At 37.1% G+C, this 21,803-nt stretch overlaps 1 protein-coding gene across 11 annotated transcripts in view; it reads left to right on the forward strand.

The window, feature by feature from the left end:
* The window catches only part of THSD7A (thrombospondin type 1 domain containing 7A), a 281,746-nt gene that overhangs the window by 213,753 nt on the left and 46,190 nt on the right, over positions 1-21,803 (forward strand). For all 11 annotated transcript variants that reach the window (XM_032686025.1, XM_032685996.1, XM_032686043.1 and 8 more), the window contains 4 exons: positions 2,215-2,449; positions 5,555-5,670; positions 7,900-8,032; positions 10,936-11,039. In XM_032686025.1, the coding sequence (XP_032541916.1) occupies positions 2,215-2,449; positions 5,555-5,670; positions 7,900-8,032; positions 10,936-11,039 (588 nt within the window). The remainder of the gene's footprint in view (positions 1-2,214; positions 2,450-5,554; positions 5,671-7,899; positions 8,033-10,935; positions 11,040-21,803) is intronic.

The raw sequence follows: 21,803 nt of genomic DNA on the forward strand, positions 1-21,803 counted from the left end.
GGATGTTGTAAAAGACATCTCTAACTGCCAGTTTTCCAACCACTTCTGCTTTTTCTGTACCTATTTAAATTTGAGGGAGCACAAGGGAATACTGTTTTCCTGGAGAGAATGGCATTTTGATTTATAAATAAATAGTTGGGGGGGTTTATTACAACATTTGGTACTAGTGATAATTGGTTTTTATTTTAGTAATATTATTTCCACATTTTGTTCAGTCTTTACATGATTTAAACTCCTGGTTTAATCTGAACAGAACTGGATTCCCACTGAGCTGCAGACATTCATGCCCCAATGTTTTTCATTTACAAGTCAATGTCACTCTCATTTTTTTCCCTGAATATACATTCTTGCATAGCTGTCAAAACTGAACCTAAGTTGTCACTTTATTCTCAAATGCCCTAGGAACTGCTGGCTGTGGCATCCAATTCTGGGGAAACATTTCTTTCCCCCCCCCCCCTTTAATTTATTAAATTTCTTAAATATTTCCATTGTGTTTCTTCTTGAGTTAACATCAGATGAAAATAATTAGTAACCTTCCTTATGTCTTTTAAGTTTTCCTTTTTTAACCCTATTGCTGGGTGAATATGTCTAGACTTCTCACATGGATCTATTTTCTATTTCATGACAAATAATTTGTGTCTGTTTATTTTTTCTTTTCAAAATACACTCACTTCCCTAATTTCCTTGCTAATCTTTTTATCTGCTAGTGTTAGCTGGAAATTTTTTTCTTTCCTAAAGAATGCTAACTACATAACTTTTTGAAACTTATTACGTAAACATAATTTTATTTTACTGTTTGGTTTTTTATTTCCTTTTTTTTAGAAAAATGCATCTAGTGTTTTGTCTTGAACTTTTGCAGACTGATATATATTTTAAGCAATTCTGATAGACTTGAGTTGCATCCATTTTGAACCAAAACAAAATCAGTTGAAGTTATTCTTTAATTGCATTCACACATTTGTAGGTTTTTCTAATCCCCTTTTGCATAATTCAAGATTAGCTGATCTGTGGCAAAACACCTCAATTAATATGATGTTTACTGTTCCTTGGTTGCATCAATATTTTTAGCCCAAAGACAAAAGTTAGAAATATCTCTAGGGAAAAATTTGAGAATTTGGATTTTATGTTGTGAATTCATTAGAATGGACTTTAGGCTAGTATACTCTCCAACATGCATTTAGTGTGAGCATACCTATTTCTTTTTAGAGAAGTCTTATGGCTCATCTGCATTAACTAATAAAAAGCTCCTCTTTCAGTCATCTTTGTTACTTTTCCTGTCTTTTGGGAAAGGGTGAAATGTTATTTAGATTTTTTTCCTGCCTTTCCATCAGTTGGAAATAGGGCTCCTATTATTCTTTGTAGGCCACAAATATTTAAGTTAATTCTTAAGCCTAGATTCTGTATGTCTAGTAACACCAGATATCTAGCAGACATGCAGTCTACTCATAAGGCTGGACATCTAGTAGCCTATGATCAAGTCTAGTAGGAAAAACCTCTTCACTTCGCATGGAGGACTGGGAGGCCAGAGTGACTTCGAAGTGCTTGAATATAATAAACTGAGTGTACTATCTGAAACCAAACACAACAAAGATAGCATTATCTGAGCTTTTCTTCTCAATTATTGACACTTGAATGCATTTTAATCTTAACCTGCAACAGCCTTTGTTATCTCAGTGTGGACCTGAAATTGCCAGCTGTGCCATCCTCTTTGGTAATTACATAACATGGATAAGCATCCACTGGGAGCTAGGACAAGAGCTCCAAAAATCTTTTTAATTGATCTGTGAATTAGACATAAACAGTGGTCTTTACACATGCATAACTAGAATAATTAACCATTTCTTCTGCCTAGAGCCTTTATATGTCCTTATGTGATCTTTTGCAGTCCCTTCTAGAGAACCTCAAAATAATAAGACTGTAGATTACTCCAAGTACATTAATGTGTCATAGAAGTTATGATTATTTTGGCATCCTTATGGTACAGATTTACATACTGTCCATGAACAGTCTGTTCTGTGTGGTCTGTTGACTGAAATTTGTCAAAGTCAATATTGAGCATATAGAGAGGAGGAAAAAAGGAGAACAGGATTTTTTTCATGTAATCAAACTGATAATGTGTAACTAATGTGAGTTCAAAGTGCGCTTGTGGGTTTCTTTAGATTAAAAAAAATATCCTTCCACTGAATGAATTTTTGCCCTCTTTTATTGTTCCAGGAGGAATACAGTGCCCAAATATCAGTGCCCTGCAGGAAATGCGCAGCTGTAACGAGCACTCTTGCACTGTGTATCATTGGCAAACCGGCCCGTGGGGACAGTGCATTGAGGACACGTCTGTCTCTGCTTTCAACTCCTCTGCCAGCTGGAACGGGGAGGCCACCTGTTCCGTGGGGATGCAGACAAGAAAGGTCATCTGCGTGAGAGTCAATGTGGGACAAGTGGGCCCAAAAAAGTAAAGATCTTTAAAAATATCTTCATGCTGTAATTATCTTCGGATTTTGCTGCTTTATATTTTTATCCCCAGTGACTACATGCAAAGACAAAAAGACCCTGTTCTTTCTCAGGAGTGTTCTAACAGGTGAACACTTCATCTTCTAAAAATACGAAACTGGTACAACAGGAGGACTAGATGATACCTTTCTCACTATTGATTTTTATAGAGTATATTTGCAATGGTGATTCTGCTGACTAAATCCAGTTGGCTCCTTGCCATCATCGGGTTGAGTCGAGGTAGAATTCATGGGGTATGTGTGTGACATTCAGAGCAGCATCATTCCAAAGATCCTTGTGGTACTTCCACATATATATGGATTAGTGGTGGTACTTCCTTGTGGTACTTCCACTGCAATATATGGATTAGTGCAGTTCCATGCAAAAATAGTGGTTTAGATTTAAATCCAGTACAGCACATATAAGTGCACCTTCTCAGAAGCAGATCAAGGAGATGTAGCATAGTGGAACCCTGACAGGGCATTAATTTGAAACGTTAGTTTAAACATTAGACAACCTTTGTGATTTCTTTTCCCCATATATATAGTTTTTTAAGTGATCCCTTTGGCCCAATGATTTAATTTTACAGTTTAATATATAACCAGGGTTAAATATGGATTAGCTGCTAGTAAAATGCATTTGATAATATCTCCATATGGATTGGCAGTCTGTAAATATATCCCACTCAGGACAGATTCAAAACTGAAAGAACTGATATCAGAGGTCATTTAGAAAGTTCATGAGGCAGCTGTTCTCGCACTAAATATTTGCATAGTGCCTGACATTTGTTGCTTTATTCTGCAGTAGACCTTAAGCCTAATTTACTTTAAATGGAAATGGGGAGTAATGCCAGCACATTCAGTAATCTAAATTGTTCTGTATCTGCATTAAGTTGCTGTTCTATTTAGTCATGATAACATTATATCTTTTTTTTGGTCCATTTACATTAAAAAAACCCAAAACCCTCTAATGATTTATAATTCTTTTGAAATCTATTGGTAATGTCTCTGCCTGTGATTTGACCTTAAATTTTTGGAGGAAGGCTGTTTTATTCTTTCATAAATTAATCATGTGAAATGAAAAAAGGTCTCAGTTGATGCTTCAAATTGTCACATTAAAATCACAGAATCATTTTTAAAGACCCAGACATTTAACATGAAAATGTAAATAGGAACCTTGTTTTAAACTCCCCTTAATAAAAAGGATTACTGTGGTACCATACAATCAATATTATCGAACTTATCTGCCTCAGAAGTTACAGACTTCAGCATGTATCTTTTCTGTTTAATTTGACCTTGAGTAAGGACTGCAAAAAAATCAATACTTCGCTTTAAGCCACATATAGTAAATACAAACAATATAAAGGATAGAAATGGTGTTCTAATTGAACTAATTGCCTTGCTTAAGTATCTGAAGAGGAATTGTAGTGTTCAGTGCTCCTGAAAGATGAAGTTCTCAGTGAAATGGTGAATGAGTATATTTCAAACTCTTTTGTATGCTTATAATTCCTCCCATTCTTTAAGAAAAAAAGCCAATGTAAGAAAAGCCATTAGTAAGCCAATGTTCAATACTTTTCAGAAACATTTTTTATTTTCACCTTAGAGAAAATTTCTGCCAACATAGTTAACTTATATGATTGGTAGCAGAGGTTTTTTTTGAAGTGTACCTGTTCATATATAGTACACCCATGCATATAAGAATCTGATTTTATGAATCACATAGAAACAAGGCACAATTTGAATTATAAATGTAGAGAGAGCTTATAGAAAAGTGATGGAGATTTGTGTTGCTATAGCTATGTTATTTCATGGTCTTTCACATTGGTGGAAGAGGAGGGAAGAGAAAGGATGGAGATGTTATTATAAGAGGGCACCGAGGAGTTGGTGCTTGTTTATGGTAATGGATCATACATTGAGAAGCTTATGTGAATTGACAGGAAAATGCAGAAACAGGAAAATGAAAAACACGAACTAGCGAGTGTTATTGCTGAAGAATATGTTCCTGAAAAGCTGCAACTCAGCTTTTGTCCTCCTAACACAGCACAGACATAGTTCTCCACTGACCGTGGAGACCATATTTTCTTGATAGTTCACCATTAGACTTGCTTTACTTCCTTTGGACTGGCAAGAAAGATGCCTTGCACAAGCCAAGATTACCCAGCTGTTGAACTCTAAATATTAAACTAGTGTCTCACCTCTCTGGTCCCGGTTGCCCAGCAGCCACAAGAAGAAATGCTGGTGACAGTGATGTTTTCCTGTAATGATGCAAAAGCTTTGAAACATGGAAGTGATGCTGTTCTTCCATCTTCACATATTCCTCTGACAGTCCACAGTCTTATGCTTTTAGAGCAATAGTAATTTTGAAATTATTTTAAAGATTTGCAGCATTTCTGTGAGAGTTATTGCATCATTCTGATCAAGTAGAGAGTTGTTTGTCCTTGATGAAAAGGGACAGAATCCTCACAGAATGGGGAAAATGACCTGGGTAATGAGTCCCATATGTGGCAGTCCAATAATCCTTTTTATATGCTGATCAAGCCTCTTCCTAAAACAAGTGAGGATTTTTGTCTTTTCTGACAGTCTTTCTCAGTCTCATTGATCAGGCAGTTTCAAATAATTTTCTGGTTTCTCTCATAATCATTGTCAGTTTATACCTATTTGTTCCTGAGTTAGCAGTGTTGTTTTAAATAAGCCTCCTTCCAGATTTTATACTTCTGGTAAAGTCATGAGACCTAAAAGTGTATTTTGCTAAGCGAAATGAGATGGCTTTTCTTCATAATTATGTGAAAACTTGAAAATAACCCTGAGAAGAACAGGGTCTGGCATGGTGGGTGAGGAACAATGATTATTTAAGTTAAATCCCAGGTACAGAATACGCTGGGTTTGGCTTGTCTTCACCAGAGGTGATAGTTTTGCTAATAATTTTTCTGTCTGTGCTCCATCCTGGTGAATTCTAGGCAACTAGCACTGCCCTCATCTGCCTGCAGGCATTCAGTACCTCTCATGATTCACCCCTTCACTGCAGAATGATTGTTTATTTGATAATGCTTCTTTGTCGGTTTTTTTAGATGCCCTGAAAGCCTTCGACCTGAAACTGTGAGACCTTGTCTACTTCCCTGTAGGAAGGACTGTATTGTGACTCCATTCAGTGACTGGACAATGTGTCCTTCTTCATGTCAAGAAGGTAATTTTATCCATTGTGTGGAGTTAGACTAGCAGTCACTTTTGGCAGAATGGTTATACACATCTCTTTGTGGCAGAGGACATGTAATACCTGGTACAGCAGCTGCAAGGAGGACATGAAATTTTTGATGAAGAGTTTTTCTATACATTTTCTGTATGCATCTGCTTATAGATTTTTCCCCTCCATTTTACCTAATGTTACAAACTCTCATTTGTGTCTTACACAGATAAAGAGATAACTAGTCATGGACTAAACACATATCTCTTAATGTAACGTCAAAACAGATACTTGTACAATTGTAGCATTTTAATTATCAGATTATAAAATTGACAGATTTGGGCTTTGGAAATCCTTAAGCTTAGGCTGTTTGCTCATCAGAAAACTGAAGCTTTATACACCAGGAGAAAAGTAGGTAGATAAATAGATATGCAATTTTATATAATTTTGGCTGGCTGCTTCTACTCCAAGGAAAATTGAAGGAAAGTTAATAAAAATCAGAAGACTTTACATTGATGGTAATGGTCTGATTTAAACATATAATCTGATACCATTTTATTACACTTGGCAAAGCTCTTAAAAACAGTGCAAGTCTCCCCTGAATTCTTGTTACATTGAAATCATACATGAAGTTGAGACATGAAATCATACATGAAGTTGAAGAGTGATGACAGGCTTAATATTAGCCACATTTTTATGCCTTATTTCTTTTTTTTAGCTTAACGGGAGTTGTTTTTCTAATATGTACTATTACAGGTAGACTGTAATACATCTTGTTCCACTGGGTGCTAATCCCTGTGTGGGACACGGTGATTACTCACAGCTACCAGATTATCAGAATGTAAGATACAGTTATATCAAACATACAGACTTGGATTGCCGTGGCCAATTCTATATGCTTTATAAAGGACACAAGCATAAAGGCATTTTTGCAGTAATTCCTGTTACTGTTTAACAAATGAAAAAAAAAGGGTTAGGAGGACTTAAATCCATAACCTTTGAAAAAGAGCAGAGAATTTAAACCATTAAATCTGAAACTATGAAATAGTTATTAATCATTAAATAGTGTGTTATTTTGCAGCAGTATTAATTATTCTTTCTGAAATATTTTTGTTAGAGCAGATCATCTTGGACAAAAATGCCGTCCTTTCCTGTTCTCATTTCTGCGAGTTTTAAGAAAGTTCTTGATGCAATGAGCACATCTTCACAAATATTTACTACAAACTAGCATGTAGACTTCTATTAAACAGTATATTTGTGAACTACTACAGGCGTCTTGTCCATTCAGTGGTTGAACTCTTTTTATATTACACAAACAATTTTTGTTTCATAGTGTTTACCCATTTGTGTCAGCAAGCTGGTCAGTAGCTTTGCTGGGCTGCACGTCTGTCTTGTCCCTTGTGACACCTCTTGGCATCTCCTGGAGCTGTTTGACTCGGGAGTGAAGGGTTTCCTATGTGTTGAAAAGCAGCCAGGTGCTGGAGAGCCACCATCGGGATTCTCCTACTGCTTGCTCCTAATTACAATTCCTTGGCTGTGGTCCAGCACGCTTCTGTGTTCAGACAAGCTGCAGCTGCTGTAATAACCCACCCAAAGCTGATATCAACCAAGTCAGCCAAATGTCTGCTCTACTGCTCACTGAAAAAAAAATAATCCAAAATTTTTACCTAACAGTATTTCTGTATTAGGCATTGCTGTGGAACTAATACTGATCTGTAGCTTTTCTCTTAATTTTCTGCCTGAAGAACTGATACCCGAAGATGACTGAAATCAAAATTCCTGTAGAAACTATTTATTGTTTATCATTAATAAGGAATGACTATAATAATTAAAAGCTGTAAACTGCAAAGGAATTCTAGAGTGGAATTTCTGTCTCTGGTTTTACATGCAAATGATTAGGGCAAGCTTATACCTTCAAACTGGAAAGTGTAGCAGCAAACTGAGCTGGTTTAATTTTTGTTCACTTGAACTGTGTATTCATTTCAGCTGTCTGTTCATTTGTTCAGTCATTTTTTCACTATTGCTGCTGTTGCTTTATGTTTAGTTCTGCTTCCTGGCCTCTAGCTGAAACTAAAGTATTTTTTCTATTAGTCTTAATTTTTCTGCTTATGGGCAAAATAGCATGTCGATATTATAGCAATCAGTTCAAATACCTGTTAAGTTCTGTTTTCCCTCTAATTACTGTCATCCCTATATAGTAGCAGGAGAAACAAGCTCTTGTACTCTTTGCAGGGGGTGTCACAGTAAGAAAGCAATCCCGTCACCGAGTCATCATCCAGCTCCCTGCCAACGGTGGTCGAGAGTGCCCAGACTCTTTGTTTGAGGAAAGGGAATGTGAAGCCTCTCCTGTCTGCCATAGCTACAGGTATGAGAGACAATCCACCAGAAATAACTCAGACATGATTTTTCAACTTGTACTACCTCTAAGGCTTGCTGATTTCCACTTCTTAACAGGAGGTTCTTTTCTAACATGTACTATTTAGAAAAAAGGAATGCATATCTAAATCAAGATTTCAGAACAGATATGTAGACTTGGTTGGGCCCATAGTGAATTGCTGTTTCATTTTGTTCCAGTTCCTTTGCAGGAACAATGTAACAGCTAAGGATTACATTTCAGGATAAATTTTTCCTAGAATCTGTTTTGACATTTTATACATGTAAAAAGAAAAAATCTATCTTTCTGAATTCCAAAGCACTGAACAGCAATCTTATCCGTTTAGGAAAGTGTGGGAGCGGCTGGATGGACAACGCCAGCCACCTGGATGATAAAAGAAGAAGAACATACTAAAGCAAAAATATTGTGGTCCTGAGCTAGCCAGAGCTAATATTAGTGTGTGTGTGTGTGTGTGAAAAGAATCACAAGGTCAAGCTGGAAAGCCACTTGAAGCATGGTTGTTCTCTGTGGCTGGAAGTAGTCACATGAGTGTGTGCGGTATATGGGGAGATAAACATCTGCCTGGCTGGATAGCTGGGACCCAGGGTCGGTAGAGAGTCTGTATATAGGTATGGAGTAATGAAGTTACAAGAGAGTTCTTCCTGGACAAAAGTCTGTCCCACTTGAATTCATTTGCTGCAAAGGGTGCAGAGTGAGGGATTTTCTCCACAGGAGAGCTGAGTTCTGGTGCCACACTGTGCCACCCACTGTACCCTTCATCTTTCTGTCCATCTAAGCCCTGAGATAGTTCAGAATTGAATGTATCCCCATATTCCCTATGTCCTCTGTGTTGTCCTAATCTTCACCACAGAATCTTGAAGACTGTTCCAGTAGGTGGGGATCTCCACCATCACTGGTTAAGAAAATTTGTGGGTAGTTCTGTATAATCCATCTGAGTGGTGTGGGAAGGTCTAGTCATACAACAAGATCTAGCTGTTGATACAGATAAAGTTTAGAAAATTCTGATGCAGCTAGTTAGATTTACTTGACAAAATAATAAAAAGATTTTTTTGTTTTGTTTTATGAAACTACTCTCTGTTGCAGAGGTACAAATAGAATTTAGGCTTATTTTAGTGAAAAGAAATTGAGATTAAAGAAATGTGTTGCTTTCATCATCTGGTAAGAATTATCATTGCAAATTCATTCGGAGATCACACTCTATGCAACTAAAAGACATGAGAAGATTTAAAAGAGCATTGGGTAGCTACCAAAATCAGTACTCCAAACATCAGAGAAATAGAGCTCAAGAACTTTTTCTAGTCAAAATGAGAGTCAGAGTTTTGTCTTTTAAAATGCTGGCTGCTTCTCATCTCTTCAGTATCTTCAGTATCTGAACTGCATGATGATGTGCTGAGCAGAAGAAAGAAGAGCTGCTAGAGAGTGGTAGATGAGGTCATTTATATTTCATGACATGAACTAATGCTAAACACATGTTCTGTACAGTTCTTTTAGCATCTTTCTGACCTGCACACAGGCTGCAACAGATGGACTTACACACATAGTTGGCTCGTACCTTAGTTCGGTTGCTGCCCCATAGAGGCAAGTTGCAGTGAAACTTGTCGTGGGTTTATGTGGTTTTCCCCACCTGGGAGCCGATGATGGATGGCTCCAGGACGGACTTCCTGGTGCAGACCAAGGAGGAGAGCCAATTAGAAGTTTTAGTAACGCTTCTGTGCTAAAGTATTTAAGAAAAAACTTTTTGCGTAGAAAAAAATTCCAGCCAGGGAAGAGCTGACTGAAGCTACTTTGCTGTAGCTGCTGTTCTTTTTTGCTTCTTATTTCTTCTTTTGGAATAGCATTTGGCAAATGAAACTTAGCAAAGGAATTTGCTTGTTGTGACAACTTTAGCCTTGTAAATTTGAGACAACAAAATAAAAATCCTAAAACTTTGTTCATCCTACCTTATCTTTGTAGCTCCAGGACTTGTTTGTGCTCAAGCAAAGCAGAATTGCTCCGTTTACTGTTGTGTTGCAAGGCATACCTAAGGGAGTGGGGGAAGAAAAGACCTGGGGAAGAGAAAAGAAGGAAAGGATAAAGAAATTCACTTTTCATGTGACAGTATTTACTGCCACAAGGCAATTCCAGTATTGCCTTAATGAGAAATCAATCCTGGAGTCTTATCTCTGGAATGTATTTGGGAAACTTCAACACACCTTTGCTTCATATATGTGGAAAAAAGACAGGGAGTAAAAGAAGGTGGGAAAGAGGGGAGGTTTATTAGGACATGGTCGTGTTTAAAATTCATCCTTACTTAATGGGTCCAAGTTGTTTTTATGAGCTGCTAGTGTCCCTTCGCTAAGTCCACTTTTCAAATTTTAGCATGTCATCTTATTGACTTGTGAAATACTCTGAGCATGCTCAGATATAAATCCATAGCAAAGGAGTTCTTCTGTTAAATGGGTATTCAATTCATATAATTTTATTGTTCTGTATAGTTTTCTCTTTTAAAATTTCTTTCTCATATCTCTTATAACTGTGTTAGTGCTTTGTGTTAATGTATTCACTGTGTATTTGTTAGGTAGTGTTAATGTACCTTCGTGCTTCGAAATCCTTGAAAATATATAGGGTTTGCTTTCTCTTCCCTCCTTTGCCTCCGCCTTTCTTCACTGTGTCCTAAGTGGTCTCATCCTAAAAGGAGAAAAAAAGTTAACAGAAATGGAGATAAGTTTATGGTATTGTTACTGTTTTTAGTGAATTGTCTGTGACCAGTTAGTAATAACAAGCAACAGCTTATGGTAGTTTCTAACACTGCCTAGCACTTGTGCTACCTCAAGTTTCATGGCTACAAATGTAGATGGATTGTTTGAAGCTGATTACTTCCCTTCTCATTTCAGGTGGAAGACCCACAAATGGCGCAGGTGCCAGCTCGTACCATGGTATGTGCGCCAAGACAGTCCGGGAGCACATGAGACTTGTGGACCTGGGCTACAAGCAAGAGGTTAGACCCTTTGTTTCTGTAATTTATTCCTTAGAATCTATAGCAGCACTGGTGTGGGAAATGCCTAAAATTTTAGTCATTATAACGTAATATTAATTTATCTACCTTTATGTTCATCAGCAAAGGAAAATACTGAATGCTAGTATGGCAGGGTGAATCATAACTGATATTTGTCAAATGTTTTACACATGAAATATCAGTGTTGATTTATTTTGAAATATAGATACCACATTAGTCACTAATTTTATGATATTTTTTGTTCAGTTATTTTCACCATCCTTACTTGAATCAAGTTTTCATAGGTGTTTGTAGAAAGTATGTTTTCAAAAAAAAGAAGAAAAGAATGGCTGACTTTATATACTTCTTTTTGTAGAAAAGGTGTAAATTCACCTGTGAAAATGTGATGTTTTCCGTGGTAAGGATGTGCAGACGTTTATGGGTATATCCATTAGACAGAATAAAAGGCTTTTGCACCCTGTAAGTGTTTGTTTGAAAGTTTAGGGTTGGGGAACCCTACAATAATTTTCATCTGAGAAGAAATTCTGGAAGTCCTTTATTCAACCCTCTACCCAGAGCAGTGCCAGTTTCAAAGTTAAATCCCACTCAGGCTAGAACAGGTTGCTCAGGGCCATATCTCAGTATGTTTGGAGAATCTGCCAGCATGGAGATCCTACAGCCTCTCTGACACTTGCTCCCTGATGCAGTTTGTGTCTGTGACCCCTTACCCTTTCCCTGCATATCTCTGAGAACAGTTTGATTATCTCTTCTCTGTGCCCTCAAATTAAGATAGTCACAGAGAGCAATAGGAGCGTGACAGATGCAGGACTTTGCATTTATACTATTAAAGTTCAGTGCCAGCCCATTTCTACAGGCTGTCAAGGTCCTTTGAATGGCAGCCCTACCTTCCAGGTAAGTACTGACTACTCAGACTAGCATTGTCCTCACACTTGCTGAGGATGCTTTCTGTACAGGTTGATAAAGGGGCTAAACAGAATTGCTCCTGGAATTAACCACTGAGGTGCAACGCTCTTAACCAGCGGCTGGCTGGGCTTGGAAACCACTGACCCTTTGAGCCCAACGATCCAGACATTTCTGCACCATTTCTGTTTCATAGCAAATAATTTTTGCATCCAAATACAGTTCTACTCTCGCCTCTTTTCATAGAGAATGCTGTGGTTTTAACAGAATTGTGTATCTGTGATTCTGTTAAATATAGTCAGGAGAAGGGTTTTTTAAGATGCATTAAACAGATTCAATATGAAAATATGCAATTCCTTCTTACTGTGTAACAGTAATTGTATTGCTTTGAACTACTAGTCAACCTTGAATTCCAGGAAGGTTTTTCTCCTTTGCCAGTTTTTGAGTGCAAACTCATATCTATTGAAGCACTATTGGCTCAGCAGATTGTAGCATTCCTGAGCAAGGACACTGCTAACTGCAGAAGTGAAATGTTCAGGTCATTAACTTCCTTGCAGTATTAAAGGAGGTTATGGTATACTTAAAAAAGTCATAGAGTAAATCTTAAGCTAGTAGCTCCTACCGCTTACTAAAAAAAGTGTTACTGGAGATCAATTTAGGGCTTACCACCTGAAGGCATTGCCTGAAAGCATTGAAACCTGAAGGAATTGCCTACTAACACAAAAGACTTCTAACTGTGGTAATTATTTCAAAGGTCTATCACAATGCAATCTATTTCTAGCAGCTCTGGAGGGTACATTCAAATTGCACACTGAAGAAATAAGATTTCTGTGTTAGACAGAAGGTAGGAGTTCAGATAGTACAAAGTGTTGTCTTCTGTACTTGCATGGTAGTACCTAAAGCTCTTGACTTTTCCTCAAAGCCAGTTAATAAGGAAAGATAGCTAATTTTACTGCATACAGATTGGGTTTTTTTATTCCTGTCATGGGAGTTTCTTTTTTTTTTTTAATGTAACTCAAATCATGTGCAGGGCACACACATATGGAATAATACATGATTTTGGAATTACTGGGCATGCAGTTTTCAAATCTGGTAGAACAGTCTGGCAGAATTTCTCTTTGGTACTACACAGAGTTTGATCTTTTGAAAGATGATATATTCAAACAGTAATCTTGTTCCTACAAGCAAATATAATGGTAATAGCTCTCTAGTGTAAAGTGGTAGGATGAGTGATCGTTCATTAGGAACCCCTGCTGTAAGCTAAACCTGAAGAAAGCAAGTGGTTTTGATAGAATCCTGTCAATAATTCTGAGATAAACCATTAGAAAGGAAGATTTTATTTGCTCCTGGTTTTTTTTAAAATATATGCCATGTATAAATTTTATTGTAGAATTCACAGAACTAGTTATTCAGCTGGACAACCAAAGTTCGTTTATGCCTCAGTCCAAATATCTAAATATGAATCTAAATATTGTTTAGGCTGTTGCAGTGGTGAACATTACAGGGACACTTAAAGACAGAGTTTTTTTGCCCAATATTTTTCCCATTTATGTAGGTGGTGTAAATTAAAATCTAAGTTTCAAACACAGATATATTATGTATCAAGTCTGAGTGTTTTAATACCTCACAATGTGTTGAATATTTCTTTTACTTTTATCCTCAGTAATGTAAACTGATAGCCTGGAGGAGCTAAATAAACTAGTACAGCTTTTCCTTAGATTGAGACAAATAAAATATTTTATCTTTACAATGAATATGATTTGGAAGTAAAAGTTGAATTTTTGTAGAAAAGTAAATTTCGTTTTGGAAAACACACTTCTGTAATTCTTAGAGAATTATCTGTTACTTCACACATCAGAAAATTGCATTTTGAATGAATAGTGTTCTTTGTTTGTTTAATGTAGGTTATCTCCTACACAGGGCATCAACATGCATTCCAAATTCTACCATGAAAATTGTCATGTGTGAATTTTTAGCAAAACACATTATTTTGTTTGGTTCCCTGCACAAGAGTTGATTTCGTGCAAAGTGCTAACTGAAGGGAGATTGACCTGAGAGCAAGCATCTGTCTGACTGAGCTCTGCCCTGAACAGCGTTAGAAAGATTTTACCAGTTTCTGAAGAAAGACTCTGAAAGAGGTTTCATCTCCTCTCTCTGCTAATTTATGTCTCCCTCCTGCATACTTGGATTCTCATAAATAAAGTTTCTACAGGCCATGAAAAGCTTTGATTGATAATATATCATTAAGAAAATCTGTACTATAAATTATTTATTTGAATAATATTTTATGATGTAGATACAGAAAGGACTGAGCTACTACTGTGCAAGTCCTTTTAATCACCCCAAAACCAGGAAATGCTAAGCGCTGAAATATCCATTTGGTATAACATTCTGATACTGCATTTATAATTGCTACTGGAATGCAGATATTTTGAACAGTACATTTAACTGTTTGTTGGTGATTTCTGTAAAAATGTTGATCATATTGTTGACATAGTAGCATTTCTTATTCAATAGAGAAAGAGTTCTCTTTCAAATTTCTGGCACTCATGAATGTAAAAATCACACATTCATTCATCTGTTCGTGCTGATTTACTTTTGATGACAGAGTGAAACAATAATCTTATAGAAGTAATCTCTGCCCTTTGATATCCTGTGGATTGTCCTTTCAATTTATGTCAATACTCAACAGAGCAAGTAATTGCATTCTTGTATGTGAGAAGAGTTCTCAGTTCCTCTTTTTCAGTGCTAAGGGATGTTGCCATTGCTATCAGCTTGTCCTATTTCTGGTCTGATGGCCCACGCACAAACACTATAACACACGTATCAGCAAATGTGTTAAATGAGAAAGAACAGAGAAAAGGCATATCTGACCATGCATTCATTAGCAGTTTGTTTTGAGTAAAATAGTCTGTTACTGTTAATATTTTAGTTAGAAAGATAATTAAATTTGAAGGAAAAAACTAGAAGTTAGGAATCATTAAAAATCATTAAAATTAGATCTTAAGAGTCTGTAACTAGAGCATATGCATGCCTTGCTTATATCACAGCTTTACTACTTACACTTCCATTCTTCAGCTTTTTTGTCACATTTGGTCCTTCTTGGCAGAAGAGATACTTGGGTGAATCATAAAATTTAGAATTGTGATTCATTGTTAAAGACAGCTCTGTTTCTATCCGTCTTGTATAATGAAGGTTTTGTTACAAATCATGTCAGTTTTAATGAATATCACAAAACTGTAACTTGGGTCAAAGCGGGGGTAAGAGAATAAAAAGGTTTGGTGTTTTCTGGGTCTTGTTTTAAAAAAATAATTTCTTTAAATTTTTTTAGAAAAGCATGTTTGTTAGCAATTCATGCAAATAATGGGCAAGCATTTATATCTAATCCTAAGCATAGTAACATAGTACTTAATACGCGAGCAGCAAATTCATTGTTGTAGCCATGAACTTTATTTGAAGAAGGCAGGTAGTTATGACAGTTGTGTTGAATTTCTATGATGAATGAAAATCTGAAGCTGTTATCACTGATAAAATGCCTTTTAACAGTGCCTTTTAGCAGGGCAGGAACGTATTACAGAATTCAAGCAACTTAAGACATATGTCTTTTCAAAACTCTCAAGAGGCAGGTTCATCAGCAAGGAGTTTAAAACTTCCTTTTCACCTCAAGCAAAAGGAAATATAGAAATATAGAAAAATATAGAAATGTTTTCTTTAAGAATAGCAATATAGAAAAATATAGAATATTTTCTATATTTCTATATAGAAATATAGAAAACCCCCATATTTTACTGCGACATTTATGTTGTGTTTATTTTCATAAGCTGTTTCTCAATTAGCAAGAGTAAGTTGATCAGATGTCTTAATGAGTCACCTGAAACCCAGGAAGGAAATGCACAGTGTTGGCAATTACAAAATACCTCCCGCAAAAAATAAAAATGAAACAACCGCAACCAAACAAAAACTGGAATGAGAAAGTAAATTTGATGGGGCAGTGAGAGAAATTAGGGTTAGGGTGTGCTGAGAGATATTACTTTGTATTTTTAAGGCGGCATTTATTAGCTCATAGATCTAATTTCAGTAGTCTGCTCAATGAGATAGAAAAATTAAGTTTGAAATTGTGAACAACTTAGGCAGGTATGTGTTATGTTATACTCATACCTTAGATTGGTGTTAGTAGACCTCAGCTTTGGTGACTTTGAAGAAACTTAAAAGCACAGTTCAAATCCCTTTGAAATTGTATAAGAAAACCTAGGAAAGTTACTAAAATGGCTTGTTTCACCAGTAGCTCCTTCAAATTTAAGGAGGGTTTGTTGGACGGCATCCCAATGCTAGTAAAGAGGACATGTAGCAGATGAGAAGTTTGAGTGCCCAAACTGCAATAGCCTAATCCCATCATGAAGTATATGGATGGATGCACATGGTAAGACCTATCCCAGTGACCGAAAGAGATTTGCAGAAGGATGCACAACCTGCAGTCCTTGCCACCGTGAATTTTCCTCAGGGTTTTGTAGTAGGAATGGGGTGAAAATTGTGACATCTGTCAGCATATTCTGTAATAGAAAGAGGAAGGTTATTTGTAAATTTAAATAGAAGTTAAAGTAACCTGACTGTCAGAGAAAATGCCTGGATAGCCATACTTGATGCCACTGGGGACTGACCTTTATTACAGACCTGATCCCGGGCTCTTGTAATTCTTCATTCACAGGGTGTCTGTAGACTTATTTGAAAGACAGAGAATGGGAGGAAGTTTCTCAGGATGGCCCTTAGCACATGCAGAGGCCTTCCAGGCTTGTTTGTGCCACAGGGAGGCTTGGAGGCAGAACCTGTGGTGAAAAGCCCTGTCCTCCATCTTTAGTTAAGCAGGGACAGCAGCCTCTCTCTCTGGGCATCGCTTATGGAGATGGGGGAGATTGCTCTTGTGGGGGTCTCATGCCCTTATTGAAAGCACAGGAAAGAAGACAAAATCATGAAGGAGTGCTGCTCTTCATGGAGCAACTATTATTTTAATGTTGTTAAGACTTAACAGATAAGAGTGCCCTATTGCCTGGTTAATATTTTAGTCATTGCAAAGGACAGTGGTCAACTTCAGGATTTATACTGAAGTAAGTAGTTGGACCACTGCTCAAAAGCAGTGTTTACATGAGTGGTTTTTTGTTTGGTTTTTTTTGTTTGGTTTTTTTTTTGCAACGCAAAAACCAGAATCTCCAGACAACTTTATTTTGCAGAAATACGTTGTTATTCTCTGTGGAACATAAAGAACACTCAGGCTGGTATTTTCTCAATATTATGGGCATGTGCTCCTGCTTAAGATACTTCATGGTAGAAACATTTCATCATACAGTGTCTAATCTGCTGTGTCCCACAGAGGAAGAAATAAACATAGATGAAATCATAGATTAGGCAATGTGGATAGAAGGTGTAAGAAAAGTTAGCGTGCTGAAATAATTCTGGTTTTCTAGAATTGAAAAAAAGAATGTTTTTGTTGTTAAAAATACTGAACGATTAAAAAAGGACATAGAACACTTTCATTTATGAAGTAATTTTTAGGTATAGGGGTCACTGAATCTCACATCTCAGTGAAATCTCAGTGAAGTATGCTGATGATGTTAACACTGGAAAGGTTTTTATATAAACCCACACATAACATGACTTGTTAAAATGCAGTCTCAGTATTTAATTATACAAACAAAAAATATATTAACCTGTAGTCCCATGTGGGGACTTGGTGGAAACAATGCTGTCCAATAAAGTTTTAATTACATCAGAGTCCTTTGTGTAGAAAATCTAGACTACCATTTATTTCACGCCCTTGTTCTGGGAGGTAGTGATTGTTAAATACCAAAGCAATTTTGTAAGTGAAAGGTTTCCATGTTAAATTTGATTTTTCTGTTGACTGTATTCTTGTTTTTTCACTTAATAATCGCTTGCATTTAATTCAGTAAAAGAGGAACCGTGCTCTTTCCACTTACTGCTAATGTCTGTAATAAATATAACAGGGTTGTATAGACAAAATAATTAGTCTGTCATGGTATGGCTTTATAACAGTTGAAGATACTTCTTCAATCTCAGTAACTTCTACCAAATATAATTAAAGAACCACAGGTTTGATCAGAGAAGCAGGGGATGAGTTTGCCCAGATTGGGCTGTGAATGGAAAAAGTAACTCCACTAACAGTAGGAGTATTTCAGATGTCAAGACAGTTAGCTGGCCAAAATAGTGTATTAATGGAATTTATACGGTTATCAAAATCCCTGCTTTAAGTAATAGAAAAATACCCACTCTTCAACAGTCATAAGGAGTATAAATCTTTCACATTGATACTTGAATATGAAGAATAACAGTAGGAAAATAGAATATAGAGTAAATTATCCAGGTCTTGTCAATTAGATGTAACATGAATAGTTATGGACAGGCACTGTAAAAACTAAGAGTCAGGAATTGATACAGTATGCCAAGCTGTCCTCTAATTTGTGTTGTTATTAAGGTGAAATATTTAGGTCTCAAGAATGAAGGTTTCCTGCTTTGATTGCTACAGTACAACTGACAGTTAATCTGGAAAAAAACCCAAAGTGTTAATCCTCAGGAGAGCTTTTCACCTGGGTCTGCCTGATGTAAATTAAATGCATTAATATGAGTATGAAAAAATTTATGACAGAGTGGATATCTGCACATGGAGTAATGTTTAATAACTAGGAAAGATGAGGGGAAAAAATATTGGCTTTAGAAAAAGCCAGTTTGGCTAGAAAGAAAGAATGTTCATCAATGAACAATATTTATGTCTTGTCAAAGGACTAGGTGGAGAAGCAGTATGTTGAATAGGTATTAAACTTTTGAAGAAAGTTATTAAAAGTTATTGATTAATTAGTGGACCATCTTTTAGCCCTTGGCTATACTGTAGTTTTCATTGCTAAAAATAGTGGCCTGTATCTCCCTGAGGACGCAGTGAAGATAATGCAATTAGTTTTGCTGATGTGTGCACATGTCAAAGTCAAACTCAAGACAGAGAATTTAGGTTTGACCTCTGTTAATTTCCACATGGTAGAACTAGTCTGAACTATGTTTTTTCCTTGGGGAACCTGATGTGTGCTATTAGCAGAGAAGAGTATCTCAGAAGAAACCAACACCATAGCCTAAGCTTCTATTGGAAGATAGTAGTTTGACTACTGTTGTGTTTTTCTAAAATATGTGTGTAATTGTAGAAATCCTATAGTATGGATTTTCAATTTTTAAATATTTGATTTTGCTCGTTGAATCATTATATTTGAAAAAAAAAAGACTTCCTCATGTAAACTACAGCAATACTAATAGAGGTTGACAGAATAATTGTATTAGACAATGTGCAGCTGGACTGTCCTCCAGTAAGCACAACTTAATGCAGTACTGAGCCTATTACAAACATGCTGGCAGCCCTGCTCCAAAGGGCAGTCAAGGATCAGGGAAGTTGTTTTCTTAGCATCCCAGAAAAAACACCACCACTACCCCCCCTGCTTCACAGTGTTTTACCACATACATGATGCAAAAACAATGCCCTTGGGACCTCTGGATACGTTTTAGTAGGCACACGGTCTCAAAATGAACCATGTGGGTCATCAAGTTCAGCTTCCTACAGTCATCATGAGGAAGAAATTTAGCTTAGAACTAGTCAGACAAAAAAACTTTTTTCAGAAATCATAGGTTGCTAGACCATTACAATTACCTTAGAGCAATAAAAAAAGTTTCCTCAGCTATTTTTCCTTTTTTTCTCCTGGTGGACTTATTCATAGAATCCTGAGTTGGAAGGGACCCACAAGGATTATCAAATTTCAACTCCTGGCTCTCCACAGGACAAGCCCAAGTATCACACCATGTGCCTCAGAGTGGTTGTTCAAATGCGTCTTGTACTCTGGCAGGCTTGATGCTTGGTGACCAGTCCCTGAGGAACCTGTTTCAGCTACCCTCTGGGTGAAGAACCCTTTCCCAATATCTAAACTAAACTGCCCCCACCGACATAGCTTCATGCCATTCCCTCATGTTCTGTCACATAAAAGAGATGGGTGCCTGCCTCTCTGCTTCCCCAGTCATAGGTGGTTTTCTGCTTTATTTTGAAACTTTGCATCCAAACTCCCTTTTCTCCAACAGTTGAAGTTGATTTTCTTTTTAAATTCACATGCTAATAAAACAATTATTGTATGCACAATTGAAGTGCTATGCTTAAATTATAGTGTGATCTAAAACGTTATATTCCCCCATATGTATACAGATGCAATGTTACTGCAACAATTGGTGACCTGAATTATTTCACAGTCTTGAGCTACGGCATCTACTTTGCGCTGTCAGATGCCAAGAAGCATAAATATAATTCTATTGTGTGAACAAACAGGTAGAAGTTTCCAATCTTATTACTGTGTAACAACTTTTATGTTATTTTGGGAAAGAAAATAAAGCTAGTTTACTGAGGCTTATGACAGAAAAATAGATAAGCAACCATGTTTAAAAAAATACACATGAGAAACAATAATAGGACATTGTTGACTTTGATGAAGGGATAAAGTGCCTCCTCAGCAAGTTCGCTGATGACACAAAGCCGGGAGGAGTGGCCAATACCCAGAGTGCTGTGCAGCCCTTCAGAAGGACCTCAACAAGTTGGAGAGGTGGGCAGAGAAGAATCACCTGAAATTCAAAAAAGGCAAATGTAGGGTCCTACATTCCATGTACCAGCATAGGCTGAGCGCTGACCTGCTGAAAAGCAGCTCTGTGGAGAAGGACTGAGGGTTGTAGTGGACAACAAGCTATCCATGAGCCAGCAGTGTGTCCTTGTGGGCAAGAAGGCCAATGGTACCCTGGGATGCATTAGGTGGAGCATTGCCAGCAGGTCAAGGGAGGCGATCCTGAACCTCTACACATCCCTAGTGAGGCCCCATCTGAACTACTGTGTCCAGTTCTGGGCTCCTCAGTACAAGAGAGACATGGAGCTCCTGGAGCAGGTCCACTGGCAACAAAGATGATTAAGGGACTGGAGCATCTCTCTTATGAGGAAAAGCTGAGGGAGTTGTTCCTGTTCAGATTCAAGAACACTGAGAGGGGAGGGTATGAAGAGGCTCTTTTTGGTGGTGCCGTGTAGTAGCACAAGAGGCAATGGGCAGAAACTGGAACACAAAAGTTCTACCTGAACATGAGGAAGAACTTTTTTATTCTGAGGGAGAGCCCACACTGGAACGGGTTGCCCAGAGAGGTTGTGGAGCCTCCTTCCCTGGAGACATTCGAAAGCCTTCTGGGCACAGTCCTGTGCAATGTGCTCCAGGGGATTATGCATGAGCAGGGAGGTTGGTCCAAGTGACCTCCAGTGGTCCCTTCCAACATTAACCATTCTGTCATTGTTAAGGACTATATTAATGAAACAGCCCTATTCTTTGTACATCCTTATGTTCCAACTGTTTCCTTTTGTGTGACCTGAAATTTTCTTAAGGAACTTTTTTTTTTCTTATTAAGTAAGAAGCTTTTATTCAGGGCATGGCTACCCTGTTCTAAAAAGTTGTACCCCTATTGGCTGATTCTCCACTCCTAGGAAACATGCTTTGTTCTTCAACCCTTTTTCAAGACTAAAAATTGCTGAAGAACATCAGGCATCAATACTGTTGTAAGTGGTTAAGAAGTATCCAGAATTCAACTATGCTTCTAAATTTTATGTCTATCCCTTTTTCTAAAATACATTCTACTGGTAAAACCTTATAACTTATACACAATTCAGTTACTTAAAATGATATTACGAGTTTTTTAATGTCTGAGATGTAGGCTATGTCTATGTAAAGCAGTATAACAGGTGTGGATAACATGGTGCAACCTTTATAATATTTACAGTTGTCTGTA

Source organism: Chiroxiphia lanceolata, chromosome 1 (genome assembly GCF_009829145.1).
Source record: "Chiroxiphia lanceolata isolate bChiLan1 chromosome 1, bChiLan1.pri, whole genome shotgun sequence".
NCBI classification, from domain to species: Eukaryota; Metazoa; Chordata; class Aves; order Passeriformes; family Pipridae; genus Chiroxiphia; species Chiroxiphia lanceolata.